General features: G+C 43.7%; 2 protein-coding genes across 3 annotated transcripts in view; both read left to right on the top strand.

Annotated features, from left to right (window-relative positions):
* The window catches only part of srrm3 (serine/arginine repetitive matrix 3), a 63854-nt gene extending 42354 nt beyond the window's left edge, over positions 1–21500 (top strand). Inside the window, exons 4-15 of one of the 2 annotated variants that reach the window (XR_003671734.1) lie at positions 4741–4836; positions 5144–5224; positions 5720–5788; positions 8383–8418; positions 8610–8660; positions 9101–9208; positions 9654–9816; positions 17018–17313; positions 17451–17702; positions 17795–17920; positions 18849–18997; positions 19672–19781. Coding sequence is in view for 1 of the 2 variants with exons in the window: in XM_028421631.1 (XP_028277432.1) it covers positions 4741–4836; positions 5144–5224; positions 5720–5788; positions 8383–8418; positions 8610–8660; positions 9101–9208; positions 9654–9816; positions 17018–17313; positions 17451–17702; positions 17795–17920; positions 19672–19939 (1546 nt within the window). In the remaining variant the exon portion in view is untranslated. Of the gene's footprint in view, positions 1–4740; positions 4837–5143; positions 5225–5719; positions 5789–8382; positions 8419–8609; positions 8661–9100; positions 9209–9653; positions 9817–17017; positions 17314–17450; positions 17703–17794; positions 17921–18848; positions 18998–19671 lie in introns of both variants that reach the window. The other variant, XM_028421631.1, reaches the window with a different exon arrangement.
* A 1767-nt stretch (positions 21501–23267) lies between these two features.
* On the top strand, positions 23268–26931 carry hspb1 (heat shock protein, alpha-crystallin-related, 1). The gene is made up of 3 exons (XM_028422330.1): positions 23268–23809; positions 25672–25735; positions 26185–26931. The coding sequence occupies exons 1-3, from the start codon at positions 23281–23283 to the stop codon at positions 26339–26341; spliced, it is 750 nt and encodes a 249-aa protein (XP_028278131.1). The 5' UTR covers positions 23268–23280; the 3' UTR covers positions 26342–26931.
* Positions 26932–27928: the final 997 nt, after the last annotated feature.

The raw sequence follows: 27928 nt of genomic DNA, 5'->3' as shown, positions 1-27928 counted from the left end.
ATGACATCATCCAAAATGATATTTAAGTGTATAATGGCAAAAACTGTGGGAAAATGTTGGACTAGTATTCTCTGTGACTGACACTTCCTACCTGGGGTACACCTGTTTGTAGCCAGGATAATTAAAAAATCAGTTTTCATGAAATAGGCACTTTTTTTGCACTGTAAAAAAATTGTCACATATTAAGTTAATTAAGTGAATATGGCTCGTTGTCATCTCTGCTTTACGTTTTTGTGCTAATTATGCAATGCTAACATAATGAACAGACCTGCAAAACATTAGCATTGTGCATTAGGATGGAAAAAATGTATGACACGCATCTAGTCATTTTTAGAATATTAAAAACAAACATGCAGAATGCAAACTCTTATCTAAACAGTAATCATCTATTCACCTGAACCTGGTAAGAATGTTAGATACAGGGTGTATTGTAGATATGCAAATGTGCTGATGACTGCTGGCTTCATTATGCTGTCAAATATATGGCTGCCTTCAGAGTGTTTGAGTTTGCTCAGCTGGGAGGTATTATTCAGATGCCATCTTTTCCACAGAGACTACTACTATTGACAGGCTAGACCCCTCAGCTGTAGCTTAATACTCCTACACACTGGCAATGAACAGCCAGCAGTAAGCATGGATGTGCTAGCTCATAACTCTGTTTACCGGTGTCCCACATTGATTTCCTGCAGAATGGATAGCAACACAGCAAGAGAAGAAATGCGGTGTGTAAAAGGGCTTTACAGGCTTACACACCCAGAAGGTGCCATCAGGGCGGGATCAATGGAGGTGTTGACCCTGGGCTTCACATGTCTGTTTTAATGAAATACCTGAGCCTGACCTTTCATCATTAACATAAATACATATGTGGATTCAGCTGTAAATAATCGATCTGCATCCACACTGTGAAACTCAGCTTATAAACTACGAGCGCAGTCAATCCTTCATTTTCACAAGACTGGCACCTAAGCAGCCGCCTCCACCCACATGATGAGGAGTTATCAGCCCGACCTCCACCCACCTCCCCTCAGAATAACAAACTATAACTCTCTGCTGCAATAGAAATATATCCGTGCCTTCAGCGACAGAGTGGCTGTGTGAGAGAGGATACAAATGAGCTGCACTGCTTTGTGCTGCAGCCCTGAGGTGGACCTTGGCTGTAGTCCATCATGTTCCAGGGACAGTGGCTGAATTAGGGAGATTCTTCCTATACCAGGACAGCATTAAAACAGGGGCACTCACTCATCTTCCTAACAGGGACACTGCCTGGGTGGGACAGATGTCTCCAGCATATTGCATGACATCAATTAGGGGATTAACAGCAGAATGGGGAATTAGTTGATTTATCACTAATGACTGAGCATGGGGACCAGTAGATTTAAATTGTTGTTAATTGCTCGTTCTGGCATTGTGCTTTAATTTAGGCCAAACAGGGTCAGTGTGTGGCCTAAAAAGACTTTTTTAGGCCAAACGCCAACAAAAGGCCATTAAAACTACTTGGTTGGGTTTAGGCTAAGATCATAGTTTTGCTTTAAAACAGACCCATCCACAACATAAAACACATTTTAAGAAGTCCGTCTCTCTTTGCTATTTTAGGCTGCCATGGTGACAAGTCTGGCTCTGTACAATCCATCTGGGCACCAGATACATACACGCTGCTTCAGTGGTGTGGAATTATTGGCCTGTTTTTACCTTCTCTCAGTGCTTTAGAATCAAAAGAATAAATAATGTATGTGAACGTACATTATTTATGTGTTTTTCAAAATAATAGCTCAATAAAATGGAACTGTGGTTTTATTTGTTCTTATTATGCAAAATCCATTTGGATCTGGTGATAAAGACCTTCAGAAGAACCCCATCCTGAATACTGATTGTACCTCTATCGATTAAACAGGTGTTACTATTCACACAGAGAAATTGTCACTGTTTTTAGACCCTGAGTTGTGTCTGAAGGCTGCTGCTCAGGCTGCTGCTCAGGCTGACAGCCTGTGTCTGTTCAGGCCTGTAGCTTTCCGAGGTCTCTGTATTTCAACTGAATGAGAGTAAGACGTTTATAGAGACATTAGTGAGTCTCTGTCTGACAAATGTCTGGTTTTGTAGTTTGGGGCACTCTAAAGTGGGACATTTTTTCTTTTTTCAGTGATAAAGCGAATGATGTCAACTTGCAGAGGATGCTTTATCTGAAATGTTTTTAGTCTCTATCTCACAGTGCCTCACTCACCCCTCTGCTTTCTGTTTGTTGCTTAACTTCTGAAAAACAGGATTTTTGTAATGATTATTAATCGGAATAAGTGCTGCTGTGTGTGTGATTGAAAGGGGAAAGGACCATCGTTGTAAAGTGAGGTTTTTCTGCTGGTACTCGGCACCCCTGCTGTGCCCAATGGTGCTCAGCCAATTAAAGACTCTGTTGCCTCCTTATTTTTGTTTTACTAACAAACTGCCAGAACTGGTTAAATCTGCCCCTTTCTCTCCTTCCTGATACTTAACACCTCTTATTTAGTCTTTCTCCCTGCATCAGTCCTCCACTCTGTCCTGATCTGATGTAAACCCTGCCAACGTGTGTGTGTGTGTGATCTTCCTCAGGATGCGATATCCTTTGCTTTGTTGAATAGTTTGTGTGTCACTTCAGCCTCTTCGTCTCATTACTCCTGCCTGTTTTCATCTCTCTGCTGCTAATTGAGGCAGCACGGTCAGTCATCGAGGTTATATCTCTGTCTCTAATCCAGATGACTTCTGTGTTGCCAGATATCTGTGTAACTAAAGCCTAGAGCTGAGTTTGTAACAATAGTGGCACATAACAAGGTCAGAGCGGCGGGACAGCATGAGGGAAAACAATCAGTGTGGTTTTTATATATCGGTTTCTTAAGCCTGCATGAAAACCTAGCAAGATTTGGGGGATGAGGGGAGGCCACAGAAGAGGGATGGGGGTAGTGGGGCAGCAGGGATTAGGGAGGAGGATTCAGCCATCTGTCAGTATACAATACAGTACGTGTGAAAAAGACAAGTGAGAAGATATGAATCCCACAAGCTGAGCTGCAAGGCTGTCAGAGCTGATGATATTCTCACTGCTGGGGTGAGGGAAAATTACAAGTGTTGGTATAGAAGTAAAGTCACAAAAAGTTTGTCAGGATCAGACTTTTTTCTTTTTCTTTTTTTTCATTTTTCTTTTTGTTAGAAATGAGGGGGTGGAATGTTTTTAACTACACTGGCAGAGTGGCAATGTCAGAAGATAAATACAGCTGACAGACTGATGCATAAATTAACATAGCATTCGGTGCACAACTGTGTGGTTCCTGCTAGATGAATGATGTTGTAACTGACCATTAGTGCCTTTATGCTAACACCTGCTAATATCAAATACTGGTTTAGCTACAAGGTTGGATTAACCACTCAGACCATATTGAATGGCATTGTCAATTTTGACAAGATGAAATTCTGTCAAATTGTGACAATAACAAGTCAAGTGCTGAGTTCCTGGATTATGTTCTCATCATCTGGCTATATGTTATGCAGAAAGATTTTGCCCAGTGAGTTTGACCATGCCTGCAAAACTCAGTTTAAGTCAGCATCTAAGTTTAACCTATGACCAAGTCCAAACACTCATGTGCAGATATCAGTTGATTTAGAAGTTACAAGAAGCTGGTTTATAAACAGGCCTAATTGCATCGTTTATCCACTAGGAAGGGCTGACAATTGTTTTTATGCATAGTTACGTATTTTACAGTGTCAAATAGTGATAGTGACAGAAAACAGGCAGAGAGAGAGGAAACGGCTACATGAAACAGCCCAGAGTGGAAATGTGACTGTTATATCCCCACGTTATAGTTCGAGTTATTGATATTTTCTGCCTGATTTTGAAAGCATTACTTGCTTGTGCTTCATGGTTTATTGCACTTCCTGCTGTCGTCTTTCCCTGATAGTTCCACCTGTTCCCCGTTGTTCCGTCTTGTTTGTCTCACAGTATATCTGCTTTCTTGCCAGTATTCCCTGTTTGTGTCCTTTGATCCATTTCCATTTACTCCAGAGCTGATCTTGATCAGTTTAAGTGGAAAGTTTTGTGGATTTTGTGGACGTTTGGACCATGTTGTTTTTTTTTTTCATCCTCATTTGTAGTCCTACTCACCAGTGTCCTGTAGAACGAATGCTGTGGCCCACTGTATTCTTTCAAAGACAAACTTAAAGGTTGGACTGTAGTTAGCACGGCTCAGCGCGACACTTCCTTCTTCTGGTTTGCAGGATGCTTCAGACAGTAAGCACCCATCAGCTGTCAGTGTTCTCTGCTCTGGATGTGAGATAGCAGGGTGTCATGACTTCCTCTGATCTCAGCACTCTGCAGTCCTCAGACTCTTGCTGCTGTGCACTTTGTGTATTTTCAGCACACATCTCAAGATCACAGTTTAAAATAGGGGAAATGATTACCAATATGACATGAGTGACATAATTTACTCCCTATTGTCCCACACTGGATAATTTGGAGTCAGACTTTGAAGCTGAAGTTGATCCATTTCTCTTCATCGATCCGTCTCCTCTCTGCTGATTTAGATGTGACTTGTCAAATCATCTCCTGTATTGTTTCCTCCTCTGCAGTGTCTGCAGTTGCCATGGTCACACAGCAGGGCACAGCGGCAGCAGAGAAACCTCCAGGAACCTCAGTACAGATGTGCTACAGTCTGTCTGCATGTTTGCATCGAAAACCACAGAGACACAGTGTTGACCTGATCATCTTTGCCTCTTTGTGTTTAGGGTCAATCACCTTCACTATCAGCCCGACGAGTACGAGGAGGACCCTGAATTGGTCAGCTATGAAGATGGAGACTATGACTACCACGGTGACAACAAGTAGGCTGAAGCTACTGGGTTTTATGTATTTAGCTGTCATCAGCCATTACTTCTGATAAAATATAATGTCCTTCAAAGGTACCTGCAAAGTGAACTCAGTGTATGCATGTAGAGGTGTATGATGTATTGTGTGACTATTGTGTATTGTGTGAAAACACACATGTATGGTGGTAAAAGCACAGCGGCAAATAACTGTATTCAGAAATTGAAAAGTGAAAATGATTATAATAACAATCACTTGTACATGATTTTTGCCTTTCTTGCTTTTGATCTCCTTCCTCTTCTTTTTTTTCTGCGGCCAATTCAGAGTGAAGAGGAAATCAAGCAGCTCTCCATCCCCTCGTCCTAAGAAACGGAAGAAGAAGAAATCTGGCCGTCGACGAAGTCGGTGAGTGGAAATGGCTCCCACTGATGAAGTGGTCCCTTTTTCTTCCCTCCAACTCCCCTGACAGAATAATTACACTGGTTTTTAGTGAAACGGAATTCCAATTATTTTGGTGTGAATGTCACAAATGAGCCATCAGATACCAGAACTGTGGAGACGGGGTGGAGAATAATTAGCAAAGTATAGACTCATCCTCCATTTTCTTTTGACAAGGTCAGCAAAAGAAGGAGATAAGAGTGAGAGTGAAAGGAAGAGGAACATTCTGTAGAATAAAGGGAGAAAGGCAGAGAGATGAATGAAGCTGGGTACAAAGGGCTGAGAGAGAAGTCAGCTGGGCTTCTATAAGATGGCACCTCTGTTAACAATGCTCCCCTCTGAGGTGTAATGTGATATAACACAATACTGAGGAAAAAATAAGGATGAATTGAGGAGCAATCTGAGGCTCATTTAACAGTCACGGCATGGATGCATCCTTCTTCTTCTTCTCTCCATCAATAGGTTTGGCAGCTCCTCACCCACCCGCAGAGAGAAGAAGAAAAAGAGTGGGAAGAAACACAAGCGAGACAGGTGAGTGTGTGTCATCAGTGATCTGTTGTCACAAGTTAGGAAAGTGATTTTACAAGGGTTTGCCAGTAGTTCGCCTCACAGTGATGGGTGCTCAGAGATATACTTGTACCTTTAATGTTTCACTTATCAGGAAAATAAACAGATGCACAACAGATCGATCATTTGACTGGAAGAAATGTGAGGGAAGCAGGACAGGATCTTGGACAGAAAGGAAGTGAAGAGATGATGAAAAAGGAAAGAAAAGAATAAAAAAAAACAGGAAGAAGAAAGAAAGACAGGAAAAAGACAGGACAATGAGAAGAAAAGGAACGACAAGAAGACAGGAAGGAAAGTGGACATAGTGGTAATAATAAATAATTTGTAATAACCACATAACGGCAATAAAAACAATAGAATAAAATCAATCAATAAATAGAAGATAAAAAGAAAACCAGCATGAAATAAAAAGGAGGTCTTTAAGCCTTTTTAAAAGCATCCCCCATCTGTGGTGCTCTGAAGTGTTCTGGCAGGGCGCTCCACAGAGGAGGAGCAGCGGCCGCATGGCCCTGTCGCCCACGCTCTTCAGGTGAGTCCTGGGAGGCTGCAGTTTGTGCCTCCGGCCTGACTGGGTTCTGGGGTTTTTGTGCGGGGTGAGGAGTGAGAATATCCAAGCTATTCAGGGGCACTACCGTGAAGACACATGTGAGTGTGGAGGAGGGGTTTGTATTCTATGCGGAAGTGGATAGGAAGGATAGGAGTGCGTGAAGAACGGGGGTAATGTGTTGGTATTTCTGCAGCCTCATCAGGATCCTGGCAGCGCTGTTCTGTACGTACTGTAGCTTTTGAAGGCTCCTGCCAGGAATCCCAATGAGGAGTGCATTACAGTAATCCAGCCTTCACATAGTGGTGAAGACAGAAAGGAAGGTTTGGTGACAAAAAAGATGATGAATAATGGTAGTATAGGAATCAAAGTAAGAACAACAGGAAGAGAAGAAAGAAACAAAGGCTGTTAAGATGAAGTAAACAGAGAATAAATGGTAAAAGGGTTAACTGAAGGAAAGGAAGAACTGTAGAGACAGGAAGAAGAAAAAAAAGGAAGGCTGGAAGAAAAGTGGAAATAGTATGAGGAGAGAAGCAAGTCTGCATGAAAAGTAGGGGAGAAGTAAATTAGAAAGAGAGAGGAGATGAAAAAGAAAACTGGAATTAAGAAAAAGAAGAGCAACAGACGATGGAAAGGAGGAATAAGGAGGACAATGCTGGAGGAAGGGAATGGAAGATGCAGACAAATAGCAAGATCTCATCAACCAAAAACTTGTCCGGTGCCTTGGGATATCATAAGCAATTGTAGAGTAGCCTCCTCATCCTCCTCATTCTCCACTTTCCTCCCCTCGTTCTCTGCCTGACTCGGGGGGGAGGGTGCTAAATGTGTTGCTCTAATAACCCAGTCTGTATGGGGGTGCACAACAACAAGAAAAATGAGCCTCTCACTAAAGTGCTGAGCATCACTGCACTGCCCCGCTCTGCTTCCCCACCTCTCATCCATCCACACACATCCCAGTCCACCACTTGTCCTCCCTCTTCATTCCCACAGCCATACACCCCCCCACCCAGCCTCACAGCAAGGATGCTCTGCATTGCAGGTACTGTTGATGTATGAATAATGTATAAAAAAACGGGGCATCCTCTTTGATGCTGCTTTTTAAGGTGCAGATTAGGAAAGGAGGGGCGAAGTATCACTACACATCCCTGTCCGCTGCTGCTGTGTGATTTGCAGCCCATTTTAATGTAACAGCTCCACGCTATGCTGGAGCCCATTTGGATGCATATTTGTCTCAACTCTACCATCCAGCAGAAGACGTGGTGAGGGATTGAGCTGTGACTGGAGAGACGAGAAGAATAATGTCATCTCCAGAATAACACCACATAAACAGCAGCTCCCGGTCCATTCCCTCCACAGGGGAAACATGGCCTGGTACTGAGGCCACAGCTCTGAGTCACATATCAGCCACATACATTACTGTGACAGCTTTATTACTTCCCCTTTCAGCGAATCAACACAATGCGCACCGGCTCTCCCTCCCACTCCATGCTGCATGCTGTAGGTGTGTAAAACAGCAGGGGAGATGAAGGGCTCTTCAGAAAAAATAACTTTCACAGACTGGCCTGACTAATCACCATGGAAACTGGGTGAAAGTGATATGAAGGTGATGTGTCAGTCCAGCACTGAGGACGGAGGAATGGACAGCTCTGCCATCATTACACTCTGAGAGGAGGACTGACACTTGAGTGGAACTCTTCTTTTTTTCCCCTGGAACAAAAAGCAAGCGTAACATCTAACACCTGTAGAATGAAAGCCTGCTGTGAGAGCTGCACGGAAATACATGCAGAAATATTCCACATGTGAGGGAGTTTGGCCTCATTAGTCTTTGGGGTTATCATAAAAATACACAAATTGATGGCAGCAGATCAAATTCTGGCTTCATCCAGGTTTAGCAATTCACAGAATTCCCTGGAAGTTGGACCGTGGACCGATATACTGCTGCATATGATTTATCCAGGCCAGTGTCATGTGACGTCTGACATAATGATGCTTTTGTTTTGTTGTTTTTTTGTAGATCAACATCTGGCTCCCGGAAGAAGAGAAGATACAGGTGTGTGTGGAACCTCATTGTTTCATCAAAGCATTATACCTCCAATAAGTTTCCTTACATAACATGTGTGTTATTGTCATTTCTGCCTATCCATTACCATTTGTTCAAACAAAAATGTAGGTGAGTGGTACATTGAGTCCCCTGCTTTAATGCTTATCACTTCATTATCTTACATGTGGCTTTTCTTTCAGATCGGGCAGCCCAAAGAACAAACATAAAGACAAGAACAAGCAGAAAAAGAGGTGAGCCTACATATGTTAATGTAAAGGTTTCATTCATTATCTGTATCTTTGATGCACATAGTGTGTTCCATGCAGTGTATAAGAATAATTCAAGCACAATATGGCTTTTGTATTCACTACAATAAATGGTAAACAGTCCCAGTCCCCTACAGTAGGAACAATCGGTGTCACGTTCAACCTCTCATAAATTTAGATTGGTATTTTGCACCCATTATCCCAGGCTCAGACTCACACAGAATGTGAACGAGTGTGTGCATCTCTTAAGCATTATGTGTGAATACAACACAATTTCCATGCTGTACATAGCACCCTGTCTTGATTAGAATATATATTGAAAAGACTTGGCTGCACATCAACTGTTTTACATATCATGAGATTGACACTAGCTGTGGCATGTGTGTCCCTGTGATGTGTGTGTGTTGTGTTCGTCCAATCGTCAGGTCCCCTGGTGAGACCCCCAGCAGGAGTTCACAGCGTCAAGGCAGCTGCTGCAGCTCCCGTAGCGCCTCCCTGTCCTCCACTCGGAGCACTTCCAAATCTCCCGCAAGGTAGACCCCTCATCACACACACACACACAGTTTTGTCACACACTGATGTTGCTCTACTGACTGTTGAGCCGTTGCCCTGGTGACTGTCAGTGTCTCTGTCTCATTTAGTCAGAGCCCTCAGGGGGATAGATTAGGATACAAATAGGGCTCCTAAGCATGTCTTATAATAACCCCCATTAAATGGCTGTGATATCTCACTCTGCACTCATGTTTGGTGTGATGAAAAAAGTGTTCACTGTTAGTCACACTGTCAGTCATTTAATGTTGCATGTGACGTCTTACTGCTTAAGGCCTTCATGTTGTTTAGTGATGATTTTGGGTTTGTTGTGAGATGATCAGATAACAGAGCAGCATTTTAAACATCCTCTGTTGTTGTGAAATCCTTATCTATCTTATTAGCATGTGACATTAACACCAATCTGTGTCGTGCTGCGCCGCTTTCCAGACTGAACTCCAAGCACAAGACGGACGGACACAAGGCGTTAGGCACCTCGCTGTCCCCGGGCTCCACCAGCCCCACCGCCTGGCACAACGGGGACCACACCCAGCGAAGCCGCAACGGCAAGGCCAGCAGACTCAACCACGGCGAGGGCGAGAAAGGAAACGATGTACGTAATCTCCTCTACTTTGCTTCCACTCCCCTCCCCCCACTCCCCCTCCAACCCTCCTCACCACACCACTCCAGCGGTACATCTACCACAGTGTCTGCAAATGAGTTTTAACTTGTGTTGGTTCACATGAATTCTCATCTTCTTAGAAACCGAGAGGTTTGTTTTCATTGCAGGCCAGTTATTTTTATTAATACTATTCTTTCTGACATGTGTAAGACGCTCCTGTCCTGTGTGAAACCTGCCGCTCCTGCTGCTTTATTTATGGCTCTCTTTGACTCCTCTGCCATATTTTATGTTTTGTTTTTTTTGTTGTTGTTTGTTTGTTCTTGTTGTTTGCCAGTAACAGAGGGAGGGAGCAAAGAAAAGAAAGGTTTCAGCTCAGCACACATCCTCTGAGTCAGAGCACAACATTAGCATACAGCACCTCAGAATGGAAATGTGAGCTGCTGGCACACAATGTTTCCAAATGAATGAGCAAAAAGATGTGTTGTGTTTTTCTGAGCAGGCTGCCTGCTATGGCTTGAGACAAAAAAAAAGGAGGTTAAGCCAGGGACAGGTGTGACTGCTTCAAATGTTTGCTCCCCCCTCACAGGTCCACACCTGGGGAGAAATATCAAAGAGAATGTGTCTGCCGAGTGATAACTTCTACCTTTTACTGCCGATAAAGTCTTAATTAGCTGCTACACCAAGAGTCACAATCAGATGTCTGCTTTAAAGTGATAGCAATCTGTGATTCCTTTTTGAACCTCATTAATCCAATTACTTCAAGGAAAGTCTTGATCCTAGCAGCACAAGGGAAGTTATAGTAAAGCATGGGTTTGAACAGGCATCAGCTGTTTGTGCTGTGGAAGAAGAAGAAATCAAGTGAAATGCAGCACATGTAGCATTAACTGTCAAAATATATGCTTAAAGGACAAATAAGATGCTCATACGCTGTCCTATTGATTTGACTTAAAAATAGGCGTGGCTCAGGCTCTCCCAGTGCACAGATGCTGAGCAGTTAAGAGAGGAGGGAGGTTCCCACATGAAAATGAAAAGCATTTTGTCTTTTTACAGAAAGCAGGAAAAAAAAGGGTTTAGTGTATTCATTAACATATGTAGCAGGTGTCACTTGCCTGCATCTCTACAATTGTAAAAGAAAGCCAAGAGGCATATGAAGCTGAATGTTTCCCTGTAACTCACTATATCAATCTACAAGACATGACATACATGTACATGTTAAAGGTAGGGTAGGAGATTTCATTCTGGTGCACTTTTTGATAAATTAGTGTAACTTCTCTTTACAATCAAATCTCAAAACAATCAAACCAATTAGTTTGGCAGTTTCGCTTTAAAACGAAGAATATGAATCATCTGTGGAAGCTATAAAACGCTAAAAACATCAGCCAATCCTGCGGGTGGAAACCTGCACGGAGTATTGGCTGGTTGTCACTCTCTTCCTGCTCTGTGCACACCAGAGAGGTACATGCATGATGGCCGAAGTCACAGCTCATCTTCAGGTAATGCGCGTCCATGTGATTGGGAGGCGTGGCTTCCAGGTGAGCTCCAAGAGAAAGGGGCGTGTGTTTACTTTAGAAATCTGGGTGACTCTCACTGAGTTTTCCAAATCTCCTACCCTACCTTTAACATGTTATTTTCATTTAAATATGACAAGGTCAACGCAAAGTCTTCACAGCAATAGTTGTTTGATGTGTTTTAATGTAGTCGTTTTAAATCTTCCATGTCATATAGCTGAACCCGAAACCTGCCACTCAGTGGACGCTCTGTGGGGAGCACAGAGGACATTACCCTGTACCTCAAATAAAAAGCAGCACCATTTACTCACAATAGGTGTCTAAAACAGTACATTTACTCCAGACCTGCTCACTGTGTGTTGTAGCCTCTGATTACCTAAAAGACGATGCCTGTGTTGAGCTCTAAGTCATTCTGTGTGTGAATGGATCATTAGAGCTGTGGTAGGATGGCACATTATGTCGGAATAAAACAAAAGGCTTCACTTAGATTAGGATCAAATGAACTTCTTCTGATGAATGCATCTAAATGCGCTACGAACGCTCACTCCTGAGAACTGATGTCTCCTATTTTCTACTCCAGCTTGCATGTGTCTCTGAGGTCTCACCTGATCTATCTCTGTCTTTCTCTCACTGCTTATTTCACTCATTATTGTTTTTTTTCCTTATCAATCAAAATGGTATATTACCCCTGAATAAATGCCCAAATCTTTCTGTCTCATTTATATAAAAAGCACTCAAATGCTTTGGAACTGGATCAAGTAGGTTAACTGGGTATGTGTGATAGTTTCTCTTTGTTAATGCAGTTGTCTTTCTTCTCAAACACATGCTCTGCTCGGTGATAGATCCTCTTCTCCTCCAGGTGTCAGATAGCTCCTGCCAAACCACCACATGTTCCTCTTTACTTCTCTACTCTACCACATTGATGTGCATGTCGTCCCTAGGTGGCAGTATCTCTTCTGTCCCTGACTCTTTGTACCATCATGTGTTCAGGCCAGTAGAGGATGGGTCTGTTTGACCCCGCTCAGGCAGGCTATAGTAACAGAGGAGCATGTCATTCTCTCACATCATGAAAGCAGCTCCGTTGTAGCATTAAGTGATGCTGCCATTCAACACAAACAGCTAGAATACATCAGAAAATGGGGGATGGTTATGTGGGACAGATCCTGGATCTAACTGAAGATGTTACTGCAGCAGTTGCGTGATTTAGCAAATGTTCTGCATAGCAGCTCTGGTTCTTTTATCTATCGTCTCAGTTTGTGTTCCTGTACTCACTCAGTTTGGAACTGTCTCATCCGCTGTGTGGGAAACTCGTCCCACAGAAACGCTCAGGGTAACAGCTGTTAGGCAGACATGCATTTGTCAATATAACACAGCTCCTTAAAGCTGACTGTGGAAAAACTGAAACATGGTGTTTGATCAATAGAGCAATCTTTCTTCAGTTTGATTTGGTGTGCGTAGTATGCTCCCTGTGGCCTCTGACTGATTTTCACCAGTTCATCAACTGACTGATGATGGTCATTATCGTATCTTTGGTAGCTTCAGCAGCCAGCCGTTAATGCAAGGTGAGGAAACAGATAACACACCTTTACTATATGTAGGAAAACTCTTAACAATAAAACAAAAATAGTGGTGTGGCCCCATTAAAATACATATAATACTGTTAAGTAAAGAGCTGACAGCTTAAACATGAACCAATCTACACTCAGTGACAGAAACAGCAGTAAACATGCAGATTAGCTATTACCCTCCCATTAGTGTGGAGTTTAATGGGTATTTACCTCTCACAAGCCACAAGGGGGCAGTGATGAGTCTTGATTCCTCTTAGCACACCACAATAAGGGATCATTTCTTCTCTATGAAAAGTTTTTAAAAACACCACATGTGTTTTAAGAGAGAACAGGACTTACAGCAACGGGCTAAGTGGCCCTGCTTTAATTACGTTTTTATTAATGCAGCTCCCCTCAGCTTTTCTATGGGAAGCATCCAGCCACATGTTGGATGAAAGAGTCCCAAACGTGGATAGTCGTCATCTCCTTGCTCATTATTAATGTCTTTAAACATGAGACCATGGACTAATAACTAGGACAGCTCACACATACATGAACATGTTACTTTTATATAAAGGGACCCAAGCCATTTTGAACGTGAGCTCCCTCAGATTTGACAGGGCTCCTTCAGGCCCCTCTTGCTGTACCTGAGTTCCCTCTGCCTGGCAGACAGCTGGGCTGCCGTCCAAAAACAAGTAGCAGAGTAGAGAAGTGGTTTTTCTGCTGCTGGAGAAGACCCAGGCCAAAATGTGACTGGGGTCCCTTTCTAATGTTCAGACTCTTTAGTTGGTTCATCGTTAGCAGTGACTGCCCCCTCTGACACTCTCCTCCCCTTCTTCCTCTCCCTCCTCTTCCTCCTCTCCCACCTCTTCATCTATGTCCTGTGTGACTCACGTCTCACTCTCGTTGTCCTTGCATTTTTCTTCCCACACATCTTTCACATCAGCCAGCTCTGCATGCATGCCCTCCTCCTCCTCCTCCTCCTCCTCCTCTTCCACCTCCTCATCATCATCTTCCTCCCTTTAGCTACTCTACATGGATGTCCACTAATATGAAAATTAACTCTATCCGCTTCCCTGTATCCTCCCTCCCCTGTTTTGATACAAATATGGCTGCATTTGTACAAGCGAAAAAGACAAAGCAAATCATATAGCTGATAGATTCATCCTTTGTTTCTGATTTGAGTTTGAATTCCATCTGGATTTTTGTTTTCTTTTTTTGTTTTGTTTATTTCTCCTCAGTCTCTGGACTCAATATGTAGCTTTGATACTAAAAGAGGTCATTGTCTTTTTCCCATTTCGCTGCGGAGAACATTCCTTTCTCCTTTTTTCTTTTTTCTTTCTTTCCTTTTTTTGTTGATATTGCATACGTGTCACTGATTGAAATGGAAGGTAGGTAATGCTTTGCCTACGCACGTGATCTTTATGCAGATGAGAATGTGACAAGCACCCTAGCCTGAGTGACGTCAATGTTTCTCTCTCTCTCTCTCTCTCTCTCTCCCTCTCTCCCTCTCTCTTTCTGTTGTTTACCAATGGTCTTTAACCAAATTAATTTGACTTCATCAATTATGATTTGACTCTCAAAAGATTGGATTATTAGAGCTCTGGTTTTTTCTCTTTCCTCCTTAACTTCATTCTGAAGTCCAGTATCCCGCTCTATCTTCCAGGTCCATTACTCTCCATTTTTCTTTTCTTTCTGTTCTGGTAGAATGCATTCCTGTTTGTCCAGCATCTCTCTGTTTGTTGGTGAATTAGTACATTCGTCTTATGATTTTCACCACATTGATTTTTTTTTCTGGACTGTTTTTAACAACTGTCATAGGCACCAGTGGTTGTGTGTTTTCTTATTCTACCGCTTAGTTGTCCTCTCTTTAGTGGAGAACAGCTCTTCTTTCTGCAAGAATCAGTCGGTGCTTTTGTCGTGTCTTCAGATTAGGAAGCAGTTCAGGCTGCACATAATAATGCATGTGGAAGAGCCAGCTGTATTTGCTTTCATACAAAACGCCGTTTGTTTGGAGATTCTCTTATGACCTGCTTACAGTGAGCAGAGTGTTACTGTGTATAACAAGTTTCAGTCCCTCTACTCCTACTGCATTACTTATGTAAGCTCTATTTTGGTCGATTGTTTAACATAGAGGTGCTCTTTAACACACAGGGTTTAAAAGATAAGGCATGCACTATTAAAAAAATCTCTGGAAAAGACCAAAGCTAACAAAGAGTCTGTCTGCAGGAACCAGCCACAAACAACTGATGCGGTCAACCAGTAGTATATAATATATTACAGGAGTATACAGCTGGAACTGCACTGTTAGGCTGCAAATGAACAAAATGCTAACATCAACAAGCTAACACGCTCACACTTTCAGTGCTAAATTGGCAGCCTTTTTCTATGCAATTCCACGTGAAGCTGCTGAACACACTAATGTTAACACTTAAAGCACTTGAAGCCAGGTGCAGCAAAGGTGAAGTCCTGGACACAGTGGCTTTTGAGTCCTCGATACCTGAGAGCCACATGAGCTAACTTGCCTAAAACTGGCCTCATTTATATGTATCTGTCAGTGATTTCAAAACATCTTCTTTACCTAAGATGTGTGTGGTAACAGGGGGTAACCAGGGGCACTGACTCATAAAAACATGCTAATGTTTAAAGACATATCGTTTAGAAGAATCTGGGCAAAGTCCAGATTATTTTTAACTAAACTTGAGTACACATTTTCTGCTCTAGTGAGCATTCCCACTGATTAGTTTGTTTGTGTACTGTCTCTGAAACACACTCTTTTGCCCATGTTGGAGACAGTGAAGAAACGTACAGCATGTACGATCGTAAACATTTGGTCTTTTTGATGATGTGCTGAAACATATAATCATAATATCATGCCTTATCCTTTTAAACTGAGATCATGTGTGAAGTGCTAAAAGCCTATTGAATTATCTGTAATGTTTTTTGAGGGGCTTCTTTCATTAGTCATACCCTGTTAAATAACCAATGATAATCAAGAAATATGGTTGGAACCAGTAATGATAATCACTAGTATGCAGCAAAAACTCCCTGGAAGAACATTCATGTACACGTATAAGAGCTACAGTCCCGTTTGAAGGAGCCACAAGCACTCTGAGGTAGTCACTGTGTGAAGATGTCAGGCTGTAAACTAACACCTGCCCCGCAGTCCAGAGAACAAAGGTAAAGAACATACCTTTAACTCTCGCCAGCCTGTTGCTCTTTGATGTGTAGGAAGGTGACTGGGCCCAGAGGATTTACTCTCTGTGTGAGGGACTCCCTGCACATTGTGGTTTTCCTCTTTGCTTTTGAGTTTTTTTCTATTGATTTCCATGCATTGTCTCATGAGTCACTGGCAGGGAAGGGTTTTGTGTCTTTTTCTCTTGCATTTTGTGAATCTAATGATGCACTTATGTTGCCCCACTTTTCCCTTTTCTTCATACCTTACCTACTAAAGGAGGGAATACCACTTTATTGGTAAGTGGATGTTAACCAGAAGGGAGTTAAACAAGAGTAACCATTTAAAAAAAAAAAAAAAAAAAAAAAAAAAAAAACTGGGTCGCTGTTCACATCTCAGCAATTGTCTTCAGGGAAAAAAAATCCAGAAAGAGAAAATTGAGTAGCTGATGATTTGTTTTCTGATTCGATTGATTCAATAATTGTGATCTTTATTTTGTTCCTTCCATTTCTGTGATGTTCCGTCAAGTTGTCTTCTCTTTCTGTTTTGTTTCATTTTTTAACCATTAAAAAACTGAAGTCCTCTTTTCTACTCTACAGAATCTGTAGCTCTGTACTTTCTGCCTCTGCTCTTAAACTATTTGGTTCACACTTCTGTTTTATTTTTTCCCTCTCTTCCTCCTCTTCCTAGTTCTTTTGTTTGTTTTTGCGATTATGTTTTCTTCAACTCATTATGGTTTTGCATGCCAAGTATTGCATGCGCTGCACCATAGAGGACTATCTATAAGCCATATGGAGAGAACATAGATCTTTTTTCTTTTAGATGTTTACCTTCTTTTGGCAAGTACACCGTAGCTCTCAATCACCAACCTGAAAACACTCTGATGCTATTTTTGTCCTTTTTTTCTTTTTCTTTTTCTTTTTGTCTTTTTTCCCCTTTGTTGGTCATCATTTTCTCTACAGAAGCTCCACCTCCTGACTGCTAGCTCAGCCAGCATCCAGTCCACTCTGCTGAGAGATCACAAGCTCCACAGCGCCCCCAGCAGGACCCAAGCAGGACACATGTGTACAGCAGGAGAGGCTGGGAGTGTGGATAACAGGAACACAGCTGTAGGGAGCTCAGTTACCCACACATCAGGGAGGAGAGGGGGACAGCGAGGTCAGAATAAGAGCTCCCACTCCCCTGCTCACAGCAGCGACTCGGCCCACTCCCAGCACAACCATGCTCACAGAGGCAGGAGCTCTCGGCATCAGAGAAAGTAAGGGTTCCTTTTGTCCCCCACTGTAGGCCTGGATTTTCATGCTGTCATCACTGCTGGCGGTTTAGCTCCACTTCAGCTTCGCATTGAGGGAGATTCACTTGACATTTGCTGCTTTTTACTGCCCTTTACCCCAGGACAAAAGGTGGACACTCTTCCAAGCGACACCACCGCTCTAGTCGGGGTCAAGCTCACCACCGGAGCCCATCTGCGTCTCCAGGACACCACTCGCACACGTCCAACAGGAAGAACGAGGAGTCTCGGAGCAAAGCCAACATCAGACAGCGCAGCAGCTCCTGGAGCAGCGGCCGCTCATCCTCACGCTCCGCCTCCAAAGACAAAGGCCCCAGCAAGGCCAAGTCCCCACACAGCCGACAGAACAACTCCAGGTGAAAGCCTCCCTCTGTAACACGTGTACATTTATGTTCTGTTTTACAGAGCAACATACATTTATGTGTTCTGTTCTGTGTGTCTCCCACAGAGAGAGGGACAGTCCTTACCACTCTGACACAGACAGCCGAGCTCGCCGTCGCTCACGCAGCTACTCACCCATCCGCAAGAGAAGAAGAGATTCACCCAGCTTCATGGAGGCTCGCAGGATCACCAGGTAACCACAGAATAAAACACCACCTGCTGCTTTGTTTCAGCTTCTAGACTCTCTGCTGTGAGCATCAGACATTGCAAAATTATGAGAAATAAACTTTCATGTGTGTCATAATTTTGCAAAACTGCACTCACTGAACAAAAGACATTTTTATATCTTCATAATAGGGCAATGATAAGCAAAAGGAATAAAGTAAGTGACAAAATAAAAACACTGCTGTCTTGAATTAGTCTACAACATGTGACAATAAAAGGGTAAGTTACGTTTCATTCTGTTCTAATGAAAACTCTACTCTAACCATGGTTCCTTCCCATTGAATAGAGTTTGTTGTATTTTCTTATTTACTGCACCGTCCCATCATGTCAGAGCTGAATGCTACCTGCAGTGCCCTCTCTCTACAACCCACTAGAAATAAGTTAAATCAAAGTGTTGCCTGAGAGGTAAAACCGAGGGCAGAAACAATGGCAACGACTTCCTGTTCCTCCTCGTTGGCCCACTGAGTGCATAGCTATCAGTTGAACAACTCAGGCTGTTAATGATCACCATTAACAGCCTGAGTTGTTGTAGTGCAGCACAATGTAAAAGAAATGAAAGAACTACGCTGACAATAGAAAATAATCTAATGAAGAGGAGAAGGAGAATTTAATTGATGGCTTTTGTCTGTTTGTATTGATTTGCTGTTAATTTATTGTTCAATTAAATTTGAAAGAATGATTTGCTTGAAACCATTTATTAAGTTGAGAGCTCATTTATTCTTCTCTTCTCTGACTACTTTAAACCGTATTGTTATGAGACTTGTTGCCAATGAAAGGGAGAAGCGTCCCACACCAGTGTGAGAAGTCTATCTGCGGCTCCCTGCTTCACGTCTGTCCTTCTCCAGGTGTAAATAGACATGGGTGAAATGTGTGTACCTTGCGTTCTTTCATTTCAGTCCTAAAGGTCCTGACGCCAAGACAACGGGATGCTGCTGAACTCAGCCGCTGCAGGCTAGTTACCCTGGTAACAGTTGCCGTGCAGCAGGACCCCGCTAGTCTGACTCCTGAAGCTCGGCTGAACAGCGAACCATCAGAACTCCCCTGAGTAAACCTGGCTTTCTCCTGTTATTTTGTTTTCTGTCTGCTCTTTCCATCTCCTTCCTGAACCTCACATCGACTCTAAAGCTACACCCCACTGCAGTTATGCACTAATGTTATAACACAGGGATGCAGAGATTAAAATGCTATCAAGGAATTAAGAGGATACCCCCTCATTGCGCGGGCTGTGGATTCCCACAGCAGATACAGAGAACAAAAGGTGGAGTTATCTACAACGCTGCTGGAGTGATGAGGTGAAACACACCTTGTAGCAGCAGGGTTACCTTGATAGCGTTTATCTCCCCACACAGTTGACTCTTAATTTTTTTCTCTGAGTGTTGGCCTCCACTGAGAGGAATGGGTTCTTTTGGGAACTAACAGCTAATTACTTTACAGGAAGCACTTCCAGGGTGGCTATTAACAAGGCAATCCAAGCTTAAGCTTCGACTAACAACATGCATTTTTCTGCTGAGTGTGTGTGATCACAGTGTGAGTGTGTGTGGAGGATGGGGAGGTTAACCCACCTAGCTGCTCTCTTTCAGATCCTGTACTGATCTACCACTTCTGTGGCCTAACACTGATTTGTTCTAAACCAACCAACTTAACACATCATGTGTTTTACTGATGGATGCATTTAACTGGCACTAACTGTAATGTCCTCTCTCCATCCTCTCTGCTCAGCGCTCGAAAGAGGCCCATCCCGTACTACAGGCCCAGTCCTTCATCATCCAGCTACGACAGCAGCCCGTCTCGGTCCAGCCGCAGCCGAAGCCACAGCAGCTACAGCCGCAGCAGGAGCCACAGCCGGAGCTACAGCAGAAGCCGGAGCCGGAGCTGGAGTCGAAGCCGAAGCCGCAGCCAGAGCAGGAGCTGGAGCCGCAGCAGGAGCCGCTCCCGCAGCCACCACAGCTATTACAGCCGCAGCAGCTACAACAGCCCGGGCTTCTGACCGCCACGACCTGTACGGGACAGGAAACAGACAAACAAAGCAGAAGCGCTGGTAAACCTACTGCACTCCGGTCACGTGGCTGCACTGCTCTACAGTCCAGGGTCCAAACTCCTCCATCCTGGACCAGTATATCTCTCACACAGAGCCTGGATCAAAGAGGAGAAATGTATTTTTAATATAGCACATTATGGAATTGGCTGTCACTGTTCATGACTTCACATATATAAGGTATTCAAGGAAAAGGCTTTCCAACTACATGAATTGGCTGAGCCCAAAGAACAAATCTCTCTGTATGTTAGCACTTTGTTTCTCATCTTCCACAAAGCAACCAAAAATCAATTCATAACAACTATTTACTGTATAAATAGAATATAAACATATATATATATATCCTAGAAAGAGGAGCAGAGTAGATGATAAAAAAAGAGGACACATCAAAAGAAAACAGCTTACTGTACATTTCACTCTCTCTTCCCTCCTGACCATGTACTCCTCCCACAAAGACTTCCAGTTCATCAAAGCACACAGATCAACAAACCTGAGAACAAAAGAGGAACAAATTAGGCAGCAAAAACAGACAAGGAACTTTTTTTATGATGAAAACTGTATTGTATAGGTTCATCTGTATAGATGTGAACTCCTACGTTCTGGCTTTGTAAACTATGCACTGTATATTCCATATAGTTTGAGGAGGTTTGTTTAGCATGAAGCATCAGGAGAGAACCTGATGAAGATGAAGGGTGCCCCCACCCCACCCCTCTGACTGACTGTATTATGTACTTTTAATCTTTCCTGTTTAAATGATTATGTTTATTCAGCTAGCCCAGTGAGTGTGGGTGAGTGTGTGAGTGTGTGTTCGTGTGTGCACCTCCTCTGCAAAGATCAGTGAGGTCATTATTATTTATATGTGCTGCACTGTAAGCTTCACCTGGGGCTGCTGTGCGGTGCTGTGCAGGAAAAAGCGTTCGCAAAAAAAAGTCTCCATGCACACATCCGAGTCTCCTCGGCTATTTATGAACCTACTGTATTTATTTGTTTATTTATTGTGTTATTTATTGTTTCATGTATTTATTATTTTTGGCTGTACAGCAGTTGGATCATGCTTTGAAGATGAGATTGCTACAAATGTATTCCAGTTTAAAAATAGGGAATATGTTTTACACAAAAAAAGGGGGGGTTTACTGTGGCGAGGGCTTACTATCATGATTAGAAGATCTGAGCCTTCGCCCACATGACTGCCATGATCCCACCCCACCCCATCCAACCCCCCCGGCCCACTCCCTGTGGCTCTGCCTGTACTGAGGAGGGAGGGATCAGCCCTCCATGTGTGAAGGCAACATTCTTTAACCCCTTGCATCATGGGCCATGCCACGTTTCTTTTTGAGGTCCCCTGGTTACCAGCATCAGGAGAATCTGTGAGACAGCAGCAGGCCAGTCTGCAGCTTCAGTAGGATGGTTACAATCAGGGATCACCCCAAGTCTTCCTTACCATTCATCCAGCCTCATACCATGCACACACAGTTTGCATTCCCGGTGTAAACTCATCTATGATACTCTGAAAAGCTGTTCATTTATTCCAAATATAGCATTGCCCTTTCAGTTCAAATTCCTCCTTTGTATTGTACAAGTTATTATACCTGACAATAAACCGAAACAAAGAGGAAACGATCAAACCCTGGTGTCACTGTGTTTCTCAAGTGCAGCTGCTGGGCATATCATTTTCCTACAGATGGCACTGAGGAGAACCTTCCAGTACTTGTCAGACGTGACTCAAAACTTGAGCTGGAATGTTCTCCGGCTCCTGCAGCCTCCAGGCCGCCCAGGAGGGAGACAGATATCAGATAGCTCGGACCTATGCTGTGATGTACAGCCATGTAACCCTGTTGGAAAACATTTAAGTAACAAAGACCAGATGTTCTTCTCCCGGCCTCTGCTTTCAGATGCCAGTTTGTATGAGCTTCCCTGTGACATCAGACAGACAGGCATGCCGCTCCAACATCTGCTCACACCACCAGCTTCATGTCACCAGTGGAAAGCCCAGCAGGCTGTTTTATCAGCAGACGTTTTGACTAATTTCATTAACAATGAATCCGTTCCACCGAGTGTCCGAGCAAAACATGACAGTGAGCTGCATGAACGGCGCCAGGATGTTCATCTTGATACTCTGAAACTGTCCACTGTGGAAATGTGTTTGCATGCTTGTAGCATCTAAACACACAGCGTTGTCCTGATAGTTATTTGGACACCATGGGAAAACATGTTGTTTTTCTCCATCCTTCTTTTCAAGCAGTGGTGGACAGTGATGGGCTGCACACACAGCTATCAGTCCACCTCAGGTTGAAGTTAAACTGATTTGAACTGAGTGTGAACCCACTCTCTGCTCACTCCACCTCACAGTAATGAAGGAGGTATGTGCACAGGCTGTTTTTCTGCAAACTTTAGGTGTCACCCAGAATGTCTCACTGATCGGGCTGTCTGAGAGAAGAGAAGCTGAGTGCTGGTTGATCGTGCGGAAATCCATTGATTGGCACATCATTTATAAAGATTAGTAAGAAAACCAAAGCAACAATAATTGTTTCTAACTGAATTCCTGCTGACAGACACACTGGGGTAAACACCGGCTGGTGATTCCTTCACAGAGTCTGTAGGAGACTGAATCCTCTCACTCACCCTGTATCTGATCCTGTAAGCACAGTGACAGGGTGCACTGCAGGAACATCTCTAACAGAACATCTCATGAGAGTGTCAGTGTGCAGCTGATGGGATGTATGTGTGATACATAATAAGGGCAGAGACAGTCTGTCAGAAGCTTTGAGTCAGCACAGCTTATTAAACTGTGATGTTAATAGCATCGTAAATGAAAAAGTGACTATGACGATGACTGACACTCAGCTGATAACAGCAGAATTTATCTGACTGTAACATTCATTCGCATTCATGTCCCAAACTGACACTGGTCCAGTGTGTAGTTTATATGACTGTGATAATGACAGGACCCTGGCTGTGCTGTGCATCACATCACAGAAATGACATCTTAGTCAGAGTTTGTATGTGCTGAGCAGGCCTGGCTGACGGCAGCCTCCCAGATTCTTCTGGTACTTAGGGAGAGAGGAGGAGGAGGAGGAGGGGGAGGAGCAGGAGGGTTTACCAGGGCGCTGGGCAGCTGTTACTGGGGAGGGCCTTCCTGTTGGATTCCATTCGAGTGCTACGTCTGCCACAAATAGATATTCTAGTACTTTCCAAAAACATGACAGGGGTGTGAGTTGGGGGGGGCTAAGGGAGGGCTCTGTTGGTGGGTGGTGTCGGTGTGTATAAAAGCCCTCAGCTGAGAGGGAGACGGCATGTTGGGAAAACATTTACAAAGAGGCAAAAGCTCTTCATCTGAAAACAGCAGCACTCCTCTCCCACCTGACCACAGCCCCACCATGACTGAGAGACGGATTCCTTTCACCCTGCTCCGCACCCCAAGCTGGGACCCATTCCGCGACTGGCACCAGAGCAGCCGCATCTTTGACCAGGCCTTCGGCATGCCCGCTCTGCCAGAGGACTTCGCCACATTCCCCAGCACTCACTGGCCGGGGTACATGAGGCCCTCCATCCTGGCTCCGGAGATCGCACCCATGATGCCGCAGGTTCCCATGATGTACCCCAACACCATGATGTCCCCCAGCACAATGATGACCCCCAGCCCCATGATGACCCCCAACCCCATGATGGCCCAGCAGGCTCGGGCCCTGTCCCGTCAGATGAGCAGCGGCATGTCAGAGATTAAACAGACCCAAGACGCCTGGAAGGTGTCCCTGGATGTCAACCACTTCTCACCTGAGGAGCTGGTGGTGAAGACCAAGGACGGAGTGGTGGAAATCAGTGGTGAGTACTCACATGTTTGCAGAAAGTCTCACTCTGTTTATAGGCGTCTGTCTTTTTATATAAGACACAAACCTGCTGGAGACAAAGAGGCAGGAAAGCTTTTTGTTAGGGCCAGGCAGAAGCATTGCTGCAGACTTACATAACATCTTGAGACAATACTGAGTTCCGGGACACATGAGGGTGGGGGCTTTTGGCTGCAAGCCCGCCAGTTAGCAAAACAACACACAGTTCAACACATGGAAGCAGACTTTACAACAGCTCACAGATGAACAGTGTAAAACCTAACAAACCTGGGCAAAGTGTCAGAGGGATCATGCTGCACGTTCCCTCTTATCTCTCATAAAGCAGCACCCTGTCAGAGCAGGGGATTAAGCCTCCACTCACCCGCTGTGTCTGCTGCTTTAAAAGGAGTGCTGGATGATGTCCACGTCCAGAGTCCAGCCTCTGACTATGTTCAACATCTCTCTGCTGAGAGACTGGACCTTGTCAGGAACACAAACAAAGCAAAGGATTCAGTCCAAGTGGAATGTGCCACCTCATCTTTCTCATGTGTCAGTGAGGCTGGTGTGTTCGGAGATGACATCATCAGCCTTATGAAGGATTCTATATTTTAGGTGCGACATCAGACCTAACAACCCCTCCTACAGTGGGCTAAATTAAAAACACACACATACACACACAGTCTTTCAGCCGAGTGGAAGACAGCTCCCTGAGGACAGCAACCTTTATCAGCCCGTTGTCACAACAAACATAATACTGTATTTAGAGCCTGAATGAAGGCCAGTGTTTCTGCATCCCAGCCTGTCGTCTGTCAGATCTGCTGTGGCTGGTACGGCCACACGGGGAGGTAAAAAAAAAAAAAACATCAGACACAAATTTTACACACACACACACACACACACACAATGAACTGTTAGACAGGCCTAACAAACATGATGAAACACAATTGGTTTTCATGACAATTGTTAGCCTAACTTAGCATAAAGAAGGCTGAACATATTGCATATTCTACTATATGTATATTACAGGAAGTGCTTTTCTCAGGGCTAAACAAAGACATTAGTCCTTGCAATTAGCTGCAACTAATCACTGTATTAATGAAGAGCTGAGTGTTTACAGACACCACTCCCCTGTCTGCATCAGCCTGCAGGCTCTTCATCTTCATGTTCATGTAACACTTCATCCTGTGTAACAGCAAATTGCAAGAAGCTACAGTGGCAATAACATAGCATTTAAAACTGAAAATACGAGCAAACTGTGTTCACAGCTGGTGCAAATTTGATCATATTTTAAATAACCTGTCACTCATTTGGTGGATTTCTTATCAGTTTTGTTTCCATTCATAAATCTTTGGGTTAAGCTAACTAGCTGACTAGCTTCACATTCAAGGTGCAGGGCAGACTTGGCTAACTGTTGCCTTTGTGTCTGAATGCAGTCTTATATTATCTACTGTAAAATATAAAGCAGCTAAAGTAGACTACATGTATAGTTAATTCAATTATAGATGGTGTACTGTTTTTTGTCTACTGTGTGTTAGCGTTATATTTTTTTAATGGCAGCTATTTTGAGCAGTGAAAACACAGGTGAGACAACTATATTTAACAAATAGTAACAACTGTGAGCCAGCAGCATGCTCAGCCACAGGGAATGTGACTGCTGTGTAAACTGTCTGAAGTACCTTGTGTTCTAATCAGTGAGCCGGATTTAGCCTAATTATACTCCTGTGCTTGTCAACAAATCATACTGAAGTGTCCAGAATCTTTAAAATAGTGACATTCTTGATAAATATGTATCATTTTTAATGAGTCATGACAAGGTACAGCCACCATATTTAGTGTGTTGTTTGTTGTTTTTGTCCATAGGAAAGCATGAAGAGAGGAAGGACGAGCACGGCTTTGTGTCCAGATGCTTCACCAGGAAATACACGTAAGTGTCTCAATAATTATCAGCTGTATCCAGAGTTCACCAGTATGTCAAAGGGAGGAAGATGGCGATGCATTACTCACGTTTACAGATGTGAGGCTGAATGTGTGTTGTCTGGGGGCAGTGCAGTGACTCCAGTGGCTCTCTTAGTGTGGCTCTGCTGCTGTGAGTCGCTTTAGGTTTGGGTTTGTCTGGCCTGTAGAGGGCTGGCTGCGGCTGATAGCTAAATTTCATGCTCTGAAAAGCAGCAGCAGCCTCCTGTTGTTCATCTTTTCTAGTTTTTATGGGGCTTTGCTGCCATCCAGGGGCCGTAACACAACACTGAGAGGACACACTGTGCTGCTGCAGAATCTGATGTTTTAATCAAGTGGTGGTTAGCGATGTCTTTTTCATCAAAGCAGGATCTCTGTGGCAGACGTCTAACTTCACTGTGTCTCATTGGTTCCCTGCAGGCTCCCTGCTACAGTTAACATTGAAAAGGTGACATCCTCCCTGTCTCCTGAGGGCGTGCTGACCATAGAGGCTCCTTTGATCAGGCAGGCCATCGAGTCCTCAGAGACCACGATACCTGTCAACGTGGATACCAAAGGTGGTGTGGTGAAGAAGTAGGAAAAAACAGCAGCGCCATACCCCCCCCCCCCCCCCCCCCCCACACACACACACACACACACACACACACATGCATACTTTGTGTCAAAAAGAAATGGAAGCAGCTTACAGCTCCTCCTGAACCCCAGTTGTTCACATGCCAGGGAGAGGAGGGCACAGCAGCCCTTGCTGCTCCTCTCTCTCTCTCCTCCATCTCTAGTAATGAGGCGACCCCAGCTGAGTGCACTGTGTAAACACATCTGCACCAGTGCCATATGCTTACTCTTTCTGCTGTAATTACACTCTTTATCTGAATAAGGGAAATTTCAGCACAACCCCACTTAAACATTTCTTTCTCTTCTACACACATCTTCCCCATTTAAACTAAGTAAACCTCCCTTTATGCTGCCTCTCTGGATCCACTCAAGACAACAGCAAGGCAGACTGTAATCAGACGTCAATCATGTGAATTAAGGAACCGATATCCAATGAGAGCATAGACACAACTGCTCAGTACAGAACATTGCCTGTTAGTAATCACAGTGTGGTCTCTGTGGACTGGAAAAGCACCGGTTTGATCTGCAGAGAATAAAGAGAACGCAACATAATGAGTCTCTTCTTTTCTGCTCTTTGTTTGCATGACATCACTCCTCTCCATGTTGAAGCAGACTCTCTGAGCTGCAAAAAGGAATACAGCAATCACAACATGAGAAAGTACTGTGGCAGCTCATGTTCATCACTGTTACCTTTTAACATGTGACGTTTTATAATGGCGCCCCCATCAGGCTGTCTGATCCCTGCTCTGTGCCACAGTGTACTAGGAATTATTAAAAATAAATGCTTTTAATATTGCATCCTTTTATTACAGCGCCCCTCTCAGGTCAGTGAGAGCGACACTGAAACAATTGTGTATTATAATATTCATAACGTGCAGATGATGTTTATTTTATAAAGGAATTCGTATCTGGTGACTTTTGTGGGTGGTGCTCACAGAGGGATTGATAAGGCGTTGATATATGAGATGGCTGTCGTATGTGCTGGGAGCAGAGTCGTCTTCTCTGCTGTGCATCTGCCCTGAAATGTGTCATAACTCCCCAATTGCATAATTCCATCATACAGAATGTGTCTGATGAATTATTCATGTCCAGATAGATGCATCATTGATGGAGATTTGCTCTCTGCTCCTGACTGAACAAGGTCATTTGAAATGCTACAGGGAGAATAAAAGTATGATAGTGTCTGGTGAGGATGAGTGTGTTACAGCCGATAATTATCATATATGAATCTATGGCTAAATTCTTGCAGTGTGATAATGTCACCGCCTCCTATTAGATGATTTGCTGTGAAATTTTGAGAACATTAGACATCCATGCTACTGACATACATGATCTGCTGAGTTCTTCTGCTGCGCCCCCATCAGGTTGATACATGTAGTGCAGAGAGAAATGGCAGGTCTTATAGTGAGAAACAGACTTCAGACATAATAAAACTATAATATAAGTGAATTCCATAGGTCTGCTTTATATTTTAAATGAGAAAACTACATGTGATTGGTGCAGTTTTGAAAGTACTATCTGCTGTTTTCTATACTGAAGCATGGCTGACCCT

Source organism: Parambassis ranga, chromosome 14 (assembly GCF_900634625.1).
Source record: "Parambassis ranga chromosome 14, fParRan2.1, whole genome shotgun sequence".
NCBI classification, from domain to species: domain Eukaryota; kingdom Metazoa; phylum Chordata; class Actinopteri; family Ambassidae; genus Parambassis; species Parambassis ranga.
The sequence above is the reverse complement of the archived record's forward strand: the minus strand, read 5'-3'. Positions and strand labels throughout refer to the sequence as shown.

What these genes read in the sequence shown, in the direction of transcription:
- hspb1 (XM_028422330.1), top strand. Translation starts at nt 23,281, where the DNA reads ATGTTGGGAAAACATTTACAAAGAGGCAAAAGCTCTTCATCTGAAAAC. An exon ending in CGGAGTGGTGGAAATCAGTG is followed by an intron (nt 23,810 to 25,671) that starts GTGAGTACTCAC and finishes TTTTGTCCATAG; the next exon opens with GAAAGCATGAAGAGAGGAAG. An exon ending in TGCTTCACCAGGAAATACAC is followed by an intron (nt 25,736 to 26,184) that starts GTAAGTGTCTCA and finishes GGTTCCCTGCAG; the next exon opens with GCTCCCTGCTACAGTTAACA.